General features: G+C 35.7%; 1 protein-coding gene across 6 annotated transcripts in view; it reads left to right on the plus strand.

The window, feature by feature from the left end:
* The window catches only part of FRY (FRY microtubule binding protein), a 205115-nt gene that overhangs the window by 120758 nt on the left and 69912 nt on the right, over nt 1-14445 (plus strand). For all 6 annotated transcript variants that reach the window (XM_018071108.2, XM_018071105.1, XM_018071106.1 and 3 more), the window contains 11 exons: nt 2382-2637; nt 3744-3926; nt 4785-4871; nt 6427-6686; nt 7029-7218; nt 7986-8110; nt 8299-8356; nt 10164-10255; nt 10457-10629; nt 12563-12723; nt 13567-13677. In XM_018071108.2, the coding sequence (XP_017926597.1) occupies nt 2382-2637; nt 3744-3926; nt 4785-4871; nt 6427-6686; nt 7029-7218; nt 7986-8110; nt 8299-8356; nt 10164-10255; nt 10457-10629; nt 12563-12723; nt 13567-13677 (1696 nt within the window). The remainder of the gene's footprint in view (nt 1-2381; nt 2638-3743; nt 3927-4784; nt 4872-6426; nt 6687-7028; nt 7219-7985; nt 8111-8298; nt 8357-10163; nt 10256-10456; nt 10630-12562; nt 12724-13566; nt 13678-14445) is intronic.

Below are 14445 nucleotides of genomic sequence, written 5' to 3' on the forward strand. Positions count from 1 at the left end.
TCTTATGAAAGGACAAACCTCATTCACATATATAAATAGGAATAAGTCTATAAGACATTTGTAAAAGTTCTTCTGATCTAATGCCTATCAAGGATGCCTGATTTGGAGAACAATGTCCAAGCTGGGGCACTGTAGTTGAAGAAGAGACTGACCAGAGAATAAGGGGAAAAAAAGATCAGCGAGTTGAAAAAAATGAGATCTGTTTAGCCTGGTACTCCATGAACTGAAAACTATCTATAAAAACATACCTTCAGAGAAGAAAGTAATAAAGTGTTTAAGGAATTAATACTTGGCCTAGTCTTAATGTAAGTCACCAGAATGCTCCAGCACCAGAGCTGTTTCTAGATTTTATATACTGCCACATGTTTGAGTCCAGACTGACTGCTTCTCCCAGTTATGAAAAAGTAGGCCCAGGAAGTAAGTCTTTGTGTTCTAGAGAACACTACATTACAATATTGTGTCTTTTCTGGGTCAGAGACTAAATTCAATGCAGGGATAAAAAACTTTGAAGAGGTGAGGTTTCAGTTCCTCTCTGTTTTTCGAAAGACCCTTAGAAGCTGTTCTGCTAGTGGGACTGTGTTGTTGGGATTTAAAAGCTGTTAAATATTTTCTTTTCACTAAAGATAAAGTAACATCTTCGGGTTAATCCGTTCTTCTGTTCGCAGTTTGGTTTAAGTTTTTCATCCTTACAACAGATGTGTCTTTTGGCAGTTTCCAGAAGGAGAAGCTAGACTTTCTTCCAGGACAGCTGTATTCAAATTATAAACCATAGAGCAGATGTCAAGTATATACTGTATCTTTTGCCCTTTCACTGCCCACTGCAACCATTCATTACAAACTCTCAAGTAGGTCTTAAATTTAACTGACTCAAGTGCAAACAAACAAACTTGTACTTGCTTCCTCGTCTGCCTGTCATATAGTGGTAATACATAGATGCATTCTTATGCTCACTTTGAATTTCATCTCATTAGTTAATGCTGTAATTTGGGCTTAGGAGATGTATATCTTTTGTATCCTCTTTTCTGTTATAACTTTGTGTCATTGTGGAAGTCATTTCAAGGACAACTTAATGGTAGTCTCAAAAGTTTTGCTTGATTGTCTGGTTTTGGCATTCTGAAGAGGAGACAAAAATGATCCTTCCTTAGCACAACAAAATACTTTGTTTCTAAATTTATATAGAAAGTCACATGGTTATTAAAGCATAACAGTTATTTTTGGAGTCATATTCTCCAGGGGTGAAGTTTCATGGCAGTTGTTTTCATTTCACTTCAATGAAATGTCCCCTGCCTCCAAATTAGGCAGCTATAATGAATCAAATTTTCTACGAACCACATCTCATCATACTCTTCCAACTGAATGGAATTCGGTTCCACTCCATTTGCTGTTTTGTTTTTTCTCCTAGCTTTCTGTCCATTTTGTTATAATGAGTCCTCATTTTCAACTATGTAGATTAAATGTAGATAAAATACTTTAAAAATGAGTTCTAACACACTGCAGAAAATTACAGTCTCATGGGTAATTAAAACAAAATACATCATAAAGGCAATGAACCAAAAAATGCAGAACATGCTAATCTGAATTTACTTTATTCTGCCAACTACCAACACAGAAGTGATTTTATGATTTCTGTATCAGAAGAAAGTATAAAGAATTCGTGTTGGAAAGAACTTCAACATGATGAAAATATAGAAGGAAATAAAATTTTAAAATGGGACCAGAAATGTCACCATCTTTCGGAAGAACTTTAGGGGTGTCCAGTGTGTTTCTAAAAGTATAGAAAGTCCTGAGGCTGTTTTTCCCTTTTACCTATCCTAATTTATTTACAATATAAAGCAGTTTTTAAAATTCAAATGCTTCTTTTTAATTCTCTTGAAGATTTACTTTCAGTAAAGATTTGCCTCTGGGCTAAAGATTCATTTTAACTGTTAGGCAGCTGAGGTGTTGCGATTCTTTTATTTTTATATTTAAATTTAACAAATAAATACATACATTATGAAATAATATACTAATTTGTAAGCCTTTTGCTATCATAACTAAATAGAAGTTATTTTATAAGTGAGTAAATAAAAAATTTACTTGGTTTGAGGAGACAGCAAAGTCACCAAAGCATGTACTTTAGAGATACTATATTTTAGGAGTGGAACACACTTCTTTTGGATCCTTGAATATCTTCAGGCACTGTTATAGCATGAATTACAATATAAAAACAAGTCAAGGCTGTTAATTTTGGTCAGTAATAATGAAACTATGATAGCATCATTGGAATTTACATTGTCAGTGGGAATCTTCTATCAGTGTTATGCTACTGAGAAACATATGCTTTGTGCCATGATAAACACTTCTTAGATTTGTTGTTATCTGACATTTACTTTTACTTACAGACTGTCTATCCATATGGATGATGAACTTCGACACATTGCACAGAATTCTCTTCAGGGTCTACTTGTTGACTTTGTTGACTGGCGGGAGGATGTACTCTTTGGTTTTACCAATTTTCTGCTACGTGAAGTGAATGATATGCATCATACCCTTCTTGATACTTCACTGAAGTTGCTGCTACAATTGCTTACACAATGGAAGCTTGTAATACACACTCCAGGAAAAGCTTCTGAACAGGCAAAAACCAGGTCTGGAGAGGTATGAAATCAAGACATCTGTATCCTAACATTTATATTAATTGAAGGCAGAAATTATATTCCTTTATATTGATGTGGTTTGTGTGTTTTGTATTTACTCACCTGAGAAGAATTAACTGTGTAAAAATTTTTTAGATAATTAGTTCACATGTCTTTTGAGGACAGCTACATCCTCGTGTAATACAGCAGATGTTGTTGTTGAGCAACATAAGAGAATGCATGTCAAACTAAAATATGCACATCAACAAAAGCACATAAAGTGAAATATGTGTATGTAGTTACAGCAGAAGGACATTTTCCCAGGACTGAAACAGATTGATAATGCTAGTGGGAATGCTGTGAAGAGGGAAATAGATCTTCTTTTTCCATAACCATTTCATTTGGTTGATTCAGAAACATCAAAGAACCTGATTGTTACAATAGCCTGCTGTCTCCATTTGTTACAAATATTTCTGGGAACTGAACAGCTTTTCTCCTGCTCCTCCCATCTGCACTGTCCCACAGATATTTTCTTTATGAGAAATGATTTTTAGTCGTCTTATCTGCTAAACTAATCATATTGTAAATGCATTCCTTTGGGCAAGCATGAGGTCTGCTTTATGTCACAGAGGACCATTAATTAATAGGTAATAATAGCAGTACCAAAAAAAATGTAGAAAAGATAAATCCTCACATACTTTTCATTAAATATGGTTACACTTCACTGATGGGGTTAGGTTCTAGAAGCCACCCACCTAAGGTGTTGGCTGCTACAGTATCAAACAAGGACCTGAGGACCTGCTATCTGGAGTAGAAAAAGTATGAAGTGTTCACAGTCTGACTTATTAATTCACTTTCTAGTGGAGGATGGAAAAAGTGTGTAGATTAATTGAAAATTAGAGGGAAGTGTTTAGTCAACGGACTTGACTCATACATTGCTTTTGTGGAACAAGGTAACGTAAAGCAACAAAACTTGGTTGTTTGAGGGTGTACTGTCAATTTTCTAGTCCAGTATTTACGTGACCTGTGCATTTTGTTTCTTTATATGTCCTAGTTAAATAGAATATTGCTTGGAGACCTGGTTTTCAAACACCACCACTGCATTTTTTCTCTTGCACTGTTCTACAGTTGATACCAAATGGATCCAGCCACAGGATACAGTCTGAAAGAAGCCCCTATTCTAATGTACTGCATGCAGTCGAAGGATTTGCACTGGTTCTGCTGTGTAGTTTCCAGGTTGCTACACGTAAACTGGCTGTTTTAATCCTCAGAGAAATCCGCTCTTTATTCCTGGCCCTTGGCCAAGCAGAGGTATGATTTTTTTCAACTGGAACTTTGAATTAAAATTTTCCAAAGATAAATTCAAAACTGCTATTATAGTTGCTTTTAACATGATTGCTGCAGTGTAGCAGCTATGCACTTAATAAAGCATTTGATCTCATCTTACTATTTCTATTTACCTGAACACTGCAAACCTTTCTGTGTACTCAACAATGTAGCATTAATGACATATGCCCTGTTTAAGAATTTGAACAGAAACACATACAGCCACTTAATGTTTTCTCTTGGTGTGATGTGAATGTAAAATACACTGTAAAACCTTTTTTACTGCATGGATCATTTTTGTATTGTCAGGATTATAAATTTATGTTGGAAATTAAACTCATTCCTATAGCATACCATTTTGTAAAAAACACAGCACAAGACACATTTGACTTTATTCACATACATTTTCCTTCTGTAGTAAAGACCTCTAAGTCTTTTTTATGGATATAGAAATATGGACAGTCATGTTGTGTACGGGCAGTCACAACCCAGTGAGCCATCTAAATGCCTAAGAACACAAATATGTGCGTTCATGGCAAAGGAATGCTTCAATAAACAGTAAGCTAATTTTTCAGTCTTTTGATAGCAGTTATCCAAAGTCATTTGGGATTTTCTGATATGTGCTTTTGTTCGCTAAGCAGTGAGCTATAGCTGCAAATTAACTTCATTTCAAACCACAGTCTGGACATGGTTCTGAGATTAATATGGAAAAGAAAAAATATACCTATCATTGCCAGTGAATATTTTTAGCTATTTTAGATTCATGTCATAATTTTTAGATGGTTCTGTTTCATGTACCAGAAAAATAAGAAGCAGTTAACTTGTGTTCTCTGTGTTATGCAGGATGATGACAGACCTATGATTGATGTCATGGATCAGTTGAGTTCTTCTATTCTTGAAAGTTTTATTCATGTGGCTGTTTCAGATTCAGTAAGTACTACTCTATTGTTACTGCTAGTGTTTACATAACAAATATCAGACATGAAATACCAGAACTAAAACTGAGAAATCATGCAGCTTTAAGGCTCCAGCCATCTACCCAAGAGCTCCAAGGCTCCACAATGTCCCAGACAATCTATTCCATGAAAATAGTGGTACTATGGATATAGAAGTTACTACATACAACAATAAACAAAATTTATAATCAAAACTACCTGGATTCTGGACCTGTTGAAAAAGTCTTATTGCCAGCACCACCAAATCCTTGAGGCACTTGGAAGTCACTCACTGCTATTGTATGAGAAGGGAATAAACTTTAGCTTCCTTGTGTGTTCTCTACCTGCAAACCTCAGTCTAAGCTCCGAAGCAATTCCCAGTTGGGCTGAATCTCTACTTTCTTTCTTCCATGGCCTCATGTGTCTAACATGCACTAGAAGTGGCAGAAATTAAGCATTTTGCATGAAAAAGTATCAGTAGAAAACTGGAATGTAAGACAACTTTTTTTGCCTGCTCTATTAGAGATTATCTCTCTATCTCTCTTCTAGAGAACAGAAACACTCAGTTTGGGGCTCTTTTCAGCCTGATTAGGTTTAAAGCAACAAATGGTCCTTGCCACGTGAGTGCCCTTTTCAGGGTCATGGGTTAGAGCCCCACAGTGGATGCGAAAAAGGACTGTTGGTGGTTTAACCCCAGCCAGCAACCAGGCTCCATGCAGTCGCTTACTTGCTCCCCCAACAGCAGAATGAGGGAGAGAATCAGAAGGAGTAAAAGCTAGAAAACTGGTGGGTTGAGGTAAAGAGAGTTTAATAGGAAAAGCAGAAGCCATGCACACAAGCAAAGCAAAACAAAGAATTAATTCACTGCTTCCCATGGTCAGGCAGGTGTTCAGACATCCCCAGGGAAGCAAGGCCCCATCATGCATAATGGTTACATGAGAAGACAAATACCATCACTCCAAACGTCCCCCCGTTCCTTCTACTTCCCCTCACTTTATATACCGAGCATGGTGTCATATGGTCTGGAATATCCCTTTGGACATTCCAGTTGGGGTCATCTGTCTCGGCTGTGTCTCCTCCCAACCTCCCATGCACCCCCAGCTTCCTCACAGCATGGCAGTAGGGAAAGCAGAAAAGGCCTTGGCTCTGTGTAAGCAATACAATAACAAAAACATCTCTGTATTATCAACTCTGTGTTCAGCACAGATCCAAAACATAGCCCCATACTAACCACTGTGAAGAAAGTTAACTCTACCCAAGCCAAAACCAGCACAGAAGGGGACATTAAACTGGTGGTGAGGTTGGGCCACTCTGCAGCTAAAAACAGAAACTGAGCAAACAAGAGACATTCTGACTCTGTAATGCATGGATTAGGAAATTAATCTAAAATAGCAGCACCTGAGCTCAGTTGTTGCAACTTCTATAGCAAAGGTTTGAATGTTGTGCTTTCATTCTGCACATTAATAATGAAGTAAAACAAATGTGTTGCGTATGTGACTGGTTTCTGACTAGTTTGGCAAGGAGTGGTAATTTATCTTTTCTCTCCATAGACAACAATCCCGTTAACACACAGTGTGGATTTACAGTGGCTGGTGGAGTGGAATGCTGTGCTAGTAAATAGCCATTATGATGTGAAAAGTCCTTCCCATGTCTGGATATTTGCACAGTCTGTTAAAGACCCTTGGGTTCTCTGCCTCTTCAGTTTTCTTAGGCAGGAGAATCTACCAAAACATTGTCCTACAGCTCTCAGCTATGCTTGGCCATACGCTTTCACAAGGCTACAACTGATAATGCCTCTTGTGGATCCAAAGTAAGTGGCAGTCTGCATTTAACTTTCATTTTTATGGGCTGTGTGATTTTAATACAAGGTTTTTTAGTCTCATGTGTCACTATCAGTCAACAAGTCCTGCAAGTTGCCACCCAGAGATTAGTACCACACAGTTTTGAGTTTCATAATTGTAACTTATCAGGTGGAAAACTCTAGTTTTCTACCTTCACTGATTTCTCCCATGTTTCTCCCATTGATTTCTCATGTTTATTTGAAGCTGGTAGATACATAGCATGTTTTATTCCCTTTTAAAATATTTTAAAATACTGTACAATTAAGACTAGGAAATTATTCTAGTATTTTTAATTTATTTTTAAATTCTAGTATTCCTGTTAATGCAAAGAAAACAAGCACAGCAAGCAGTGGAGACAACTATGTTACTTTGTGGAGAAACTACCTTATTCTCTGTTTTGGAGTAGCAAAGCCCAGTATTATGAGCCCAGGACACTTGCGTGCTTCAACACCAGAGATCATGGCTACCACTCCTGATGGAACAGTGAACTATGATAATAAGGTGATGCATCCTGCTTCAAACAAATTATTTATTTAGGAGAATTTTAAACTGCATCTCCATGCAAAATCATATCCTAATGGAAGTGTTTTAGTTAGGGGAATATTTTATTTTGATATATGTAAACTACTTAACATGTAATTAAGAATTAAAACATCTGTATGACATGATGTATGAATAAATATTTGGCAAAAGCCATGGCATTTTCAAAATATTACTCTTTTTTTCACATTCTGGGTGATATATATTCAAAATATAGAAGGTCTGGACATGTGTTTGAAGTCAACTTTAGTTTGTCATCCCCCTTCTTTCCTTGTAGAGCACCCCAATTTGTAAATTTATAACATGAAGCAATAAGGCAGATTTCGGAATGAAAATTGTATTCCTGTTGGACTTATGCCTGTCAGAAGGAATAATACATGAAACACAGTTTCAAGTAGTAGCAACTTGAGAAGAGCAGTAGCTCCTCAAATGCAATTACTGGACTAGTTTAATGAAGCAACAATTAAGTAAATTACAATAATCTGAACTAAAGCAAAGAGATTTCCCAGATGTATTAATTTGTTAGGCCTTATTGAGATGATTACAAAGAGGCAGACATCCAGTTAGACTGCTGTATTGATATCCATAATAGTAAAATCATTTCAACATATTTTTAAAATACATATTGATTCTTGGACAATGTATGTTTGTAAAAAAAATAAAAATTGTATTTACTTATTATTGATATCCTGACAATTAAATTTCAGTAATTTCTAAATATATTTTAGGCTATTGGAACTCCATCTGTTGGAGTCTTACTGAAGCAACTAGTTCCTTTGATGAGACTTGAAAGCATAGAAATAACAGAATCACTTGTATTAGGATTTGGAAGAACAAATTCCCTTGTTTTCAGGTATTTCCCCTTTTATCATATTATCAATTATTTGTCTCTAATCGAAATGCTTTATTTTTGTTGTAATTTAAACATATTCAGATTTTTATTTGCACTTTAGACATTTGTTTTTATATATTGAATAAAATACTGAATCTTTTGAAAGTACACTAAATTTTTTTAACAAATATTTATGTTTTTTAATTTAGGGAATTAGTAGAAGAACTTCATCCACTAATGAAAGAAGCCCTAGAAAGAAGGCCAGAGGTTAGTTGCAAAAATGAAATGTACTAGTTTGTTTAAACTGACAAATCCATTTAAAAATAGTAATTCTATCTGTTTGAAATACAAATATACTCTTTTGTACTAAACAACAAGTTCTGTGTGCAACAAGAATTTTATTAATTGTATAATTTAAAATAGTTCCATTAAAACCTAGTTAATTTAAATTCTATAAAAAATGTACAATGTAGAACTCCATTCTGAGGAAAAATTTCCTGTCAAATATGAAACCTTATGATATGAAACTTAGTTATATTAGAAATTCACTTTCAGTAACAGAGCTGGGCTAAAAGCACATTTCGTAGCAGAGTTGAGATACAAAACAGAGGAATATGAGAACAAGAGGCTGCAATGTTAATTCCTGTGTAGTTCCTAATGTGAAGAAATGGGCCACCTTCCTGCAAACAGTGTCACCAGTAAACCCGGGAGTGAGTGTATGGGTCATGTAACTGTAGAGAACATGGCCTGTCTCCATGTCAACAGGCAGGTATCCAACACACCAGAAATAATGTCCTTGAAGTGACATATGCTATGACTAGGAAGAGAATTACCAGCATGGCCAAGAACTGCAGGGGTAAACCAAAATGAACATTGCACAAGTTCCGCTCTGTGGGCGCTGGCACGGAGCTCGCCAGATCACCTCTGACACTATTGCAGGAGGCAGCTGTGTCGGGTAAATACTGTTACAGTAAAACTACTTTTATCCCTACATGTGCTTCCTGGAACCTTTAAGGTGTAACTAGATAAAAACAGGGCTCTGAGTAGGACAAATCAAATGGCATAATGATTTGAATGAAACCATTGGCTAGGATGCTGCAGACTGCAAGTTCTGGGTCAGAATACCAGGGAAAGCATCATTTTCTTCTCCCATGCATCTACTGCTGGCCATAGGCAGAGCCAGAGCCCTACATGAGATAAGCCTCTGATCTGACTCATTCTTATGTTTTGAAGAGGAAAATCTGAGCTTTGTCTGAGTTTTTCTTGTTCCGGTTACAAATTTCTTTGAGTGCAATAGCAACTTTTGGACCTTCACGTGTTTTTTTTGCTTACTGGAGATGCAGGATGCAAACAAGTCAATTTAGCCTTTCAGCAAAGAACAGGCCTTGTTGCATTCACATCTTTCCATGCAAGACAGAAGACAGAAAGGACAGCTTTCTAGAAGACAAAGAGATACAATAAACCAGTTAACAATCATGCAGTCCTGTCCTATGGGAGGAGTACATTAACTGTGTGTACAACCTCTGCAGTCAACATACCCAAGAGTCTACTGGAGTGGTGTCTGCTAGGAGCTAACTTGAATATGGGTGATCATGTCACTGCAGCATTTCCATTTCAAGCATGGCTAATGGCTAAAATATCTCCCTGTGGTGTGGATACACGTTCTGCACTTTACAGTGCTTTCAGCACTGAAACTAGATGACATTAAGTTAGCATCAATATCCCTGTTACCTGAAGATAGCATGGGTTTTGGCATATGAACCTTGAATATTAGTTATTTTTTATCCAGTATTTCATTATTTCATTTCCACATTTTCAGTAAATACTAAGGTAGATGTTAACAATTTTTTTCAATAATCTTTCCAAAGACAAAATATTGATTGTACTCAGTTCTTTGTTGGTGCATTAAGCAGAGTGTTTTGGTGAAATATCCAAAAGCACACGAACTCCTTCATGAAGAAAATTCTTGAACTGGAATTCCTAAATCTCACCACTGTACTGATATTTCTGAAGCTGCTAATTTTTAATGTATACACCTAGGCATATAAAAGTGGTTTTTATTTTAAATTCCAAGAACAAGAAACGTCGAGAACGCCGAGATCTACTAAGACTGCAGTTACTGCGAATTTTTGAACTACTTGCTGATGCTGGTGTTATAAGTGACAGGTAGGACTATCACTCATCAAAAATATTGATCTTTTAAGTGAAATAATTTTCACTGTTTTCCACACTGAGATTATGTTGGTATGTTCTTTGAAGAATTGTGTAGTCTGTCAGATACGGAAAGATTATTCTGCATTTCTTCAGAAAACTGTAGTATAACTACACTGTTACTCTGTATTAATGTACAACTTTCCTTTATGCTAGTACAAATGGAGCCTTAGAAAGAGATACGTTAGCCCTTGGAGCCTTGTTCTTAGAGTACGTTGATCTGACTCGCATGCTTTTGGAGGCTGAAAATGATAAAGAAGTTGAAATCCTTAAGGATATGAGAGCACATTTCAGTGCAATGATTGCCAACTTGATTCAGTGTGTTCCAGGTATGGTGCTGAATTGTCTCAACATACTATAAAATTGCATTTAATATAGATATTGGAAAAGTAATTTTTTATTTCTTCTTTTTTTTCTATGCTTTTTTACTGCTTGTGAATTGTCATGTAACGAATGTTAAGGAAAATGTAGACAAAAATGTGTTCAAAAGTCTACTAAGAGTTAAATTAAAAAAAAAAACAGTAAAGCTTGATGAAGCTTGTAATAGTCAGTTATAATAATCAGCTCTTTAAAAGCCCAGCTAAGAAATTGTCTGTGACCCTTAATGACTCCAGATTTCTTTGAAATAAGGCCTTATTTTCTTCCCTCTGACTTGATTGCCAGACTCTTCATAAACTGACAGGCATTGAAGAATATAGGTAGGTGCAGAAAATGTACAGTATTAAATGTAGTGAAAAACTTGCACAAGGTGTTGAGACCATGTTACCTGAGTCCAGTTGTATCACCAAGATTTCTACTGTTGAATTCATGCTTTTTATATATTGCAAGATCACTTCAGAAATATAATGTAATTCCATTAGCAAAGAAGAAAAAAACACCTCTGCTTTAATGGCCTCCATGTAATTACTGAACGATGAGGTCTGCAGCTTACTCAGTCTGTCTAAGATCATTATGTCCAGATCATTTATGACAAGACATAGCAGCATTGGTAGCAACAAATACAAAGGAATTCAAAAGAGGAAAGTGAGGGAATAAATAATGTACAAATGCTTTCATGTAAGTTTCCAATATGTAAATTTTTTCAAAGTTGTATAGTTGCATAGAGAACTTATAATAGTTGAACAAAATAAAGAAAAAAATTTCATCCCTGTTACTCTCTAAAAAAATCTCTTTGAACTGAATGATGTCAAGTTCTTAGCTGCCAACAGCAAACAGAATACTGAATTTCTTTCCTTTATTTCTCTTCTACATGATGTTCATTACCAATACAGTATTTCTTTAGTAGTTACTTTGCCATGAGCCTTTATTTTGCAAAGCCCTTCCTCTTTGCATTCATTCTGACGTTCTACAAGGCGCATGACCAATGACTGCGTGTTGTATGAATTTTCCACAATGAAAGTCATGTTGTATGCTTTGAGAGACTACAGTAAGAACTTAACGCATTTCAGTAATTCAGAGATATATTTCTACTAACAAGACAGCTTTAAAATGTATCAATAACTAAAGCCATAACAGCTCCTAGCAAACAAATGTTTATCATGTCAAGATCTATCACTTTTAGCCATTGTTCATGCTGATTTGCATAAGTATTGTTTAGTTAAACTTTATTTGCCTCCACCACAGTTTCCACATGAAAAATAATTGGCTAGTAGCAGTTTGCCAGTCTCTTCAATAAACATAGTACGGCCTCTGACATCATGTTTTGCTGAGGGGACTTAAAACTATTGTTTAAAAGAATTATCTTTTTTTTCCTCCACGTGGTTAAGAATTCATAGATATTTTTTCACTTGCTCAGGTAATTTGGCTGTTCAGAACATATACCACATCTTTGTCGTAAACAGGCACCAAGTTTCTTCTATTTATTGTCCCTACCTATTAGTGTATTAGAATAAGATGTATGTATTGTTTAGGCTTGCATTTAAAGGATTGGAAAAAACAAGTAAATATTTACCATGAAAGGAATGCAAAGGCAGTGAAACCCCTGATTTTATAATTAGGTTCTGGCATGCTTTTCTGAAGTCAGATGTACATGTTTGTATAACTACCCATTAATTCAGAACTGAAGGCTCTTAGAAATTAGATGCATCTTACTACCTTCATTAGATTTTTAAAGGAGCTTAGATACTTTGGAGTAAGTGTATATTGAACATATAAAAAAACTCCCTTTTTGTAGAAATTTGATATTCATTTGATATCATTATGCCACATGAATGTATATTCAATATTAACAAGTCACAACTGTTTCTGTTTCTGTTCACTTAGTTCACCACAGGAGATTTCTCTTCCCTCAGCAGAGCTTGAGGCATCACCTGTTCATCTTATTCAGTCAGTGGGCAGGACCTTTCAGTATTATGTTCACACCACTGGACCGTTACAGTGATAGAAATCATCAGATTACAAGATACCAGTATTGTGCATTAAAGGTAATAAAGTTTCGCTGTCCAAATCGGTAACAGCAGTTTTTCAGTCAAAATGCAAGTAGCTGTGGGGTTTATTTCCTTTTATTTCACAGAAATTTGAATTGGCATATTCAATGCAAACTTGTACGCTCATATGTATATGTACAGTGGTATCATACAGTATAGCACTGAAGTTATCTAATTTTTTCTTTGTCAACACTTTTCAAGGCTAACTATTTTCAAAACCAGAAGGCATTTTAAAATTTTACTTAGCTGTTCATTAACAGATTATCAGATTCAGCAAGAGGATCTTAGGCTCTGAAATCAAGTGTAGTACCAAATTCAGTATCTCAGCATACTGAATCTATACCAGTGTACATCTCAGGACTTTCTCCCATACTTGCCTGGTGACATGTCCAGTAATGATATACTTTTGTGACAAAACTAGTTGTAACTCCCCTGCATAAATAAGCTGGGAAAGAAATAGCTTATGTACTTATATAAGCTGCCTCACTTCCTGTAAAACAGTTTTAATATTTGCAGAAACAGATTGAAACATCTGAGTATATTTTAACTGCTTTTGTAGCTTGATTTGTGAAGACTGGGTAAAATGACAAAATGTATCTTGGGAAGCTGGGCAATAGTATTCCCTCCAAAATGCTTAAACTGAGCATGATCTTGAATCCAATACAGCCTGTAGCAACATAATTATTGAATTCTAGCAAAGTCATCTGTTACCATTTTCACTATAGTTTCCTCAAAATGGAAAACAAGTGGCAGTCCTGTCTGCCTGGATCTGAGCTAAAATAATTCTGAAAGGTGAATTATGTTACTTTTTTGGGCAACTAAAGTTTCGTTTGTTTCTAGGCCATGTCAGCAGTGCTCTGCTGTGGACCTGTGTTTGATAATGTTGGTCTTTCCCCTGATGGATATCTTTACAAATGGCTTGATAACATTCTGGCTTGTCAAGATTTACGTGTAAGTACTCACCAGAATACAACACTGATGAATAACTTTAATGTCTGTACTGGGTGACTAAAGAGTTTGTGACTGTAAGAACTATGACTGTATACATTCTAAAAATCTGTTACTTCTTGGTAACATAGATGCTGATGAAACAAATCTTAGTGAAAACTGTGTGGGTTAGGTCTTGCAAATAAGTGATGAAAAAAATTATTCAGAAAAGGAAAGGTGTTTTTTTTCTTTTTAAAGAACATGTAATAGATTATTCTTGCCATTTTCTCCTCCATTTCTGTGAAGATGGGCTTTGACTTAGTAACTACACAGTCATAATTCTGCATTTATATCTAATTGAACTGTCTTTTTGATTAACAAGGAGTAGATTGGAGATTTACATCAAGTGGAGAGAGAGAGAACAATCTTTCTCTTTGCGGTATCTTGCACTTTGATCTGCTGTTCTCCCTAGAAGTCTCATACCAGCACACACGACTGTGATTGCTAAAAAAGGCAAACAGCAAAATCTAAATGTGTGTGAAGCAGCTAGAGGATATAGGTTAGTATAGGTAGTTGATTAGGATAAATAGGTCAAATTTCTTTCCCTTAAGCTAATCACTTCAGTTCATGATTAATCCCTGTAATGAAGGATTGTAACTAAACCACATTGCCTATACAACTAGTTCAGATTTAGATGAGAAGGATCCTACCTTGTCCATTAACAATAAGGATCATTTGCAGTCTTTACAAGTACATAGCTACACTTAGTGACAAAATATTAATAGGCATTAG

This window comes from Manacus vitellinus, unplaced genomic scaffold (genome assembly GCF_001715985.3).
Source record: "Manacus vitellinus isolate BGI_N305 unplaced genomic scaffold, ASM171598v3 scaffold_2_pilon, whole genome shotgun sequence".
NCBI lineage: Eukaryota > Metazoa > Chordata > Aves > Passeriformes > Pipridae > Manacus > Manacus vitellinus.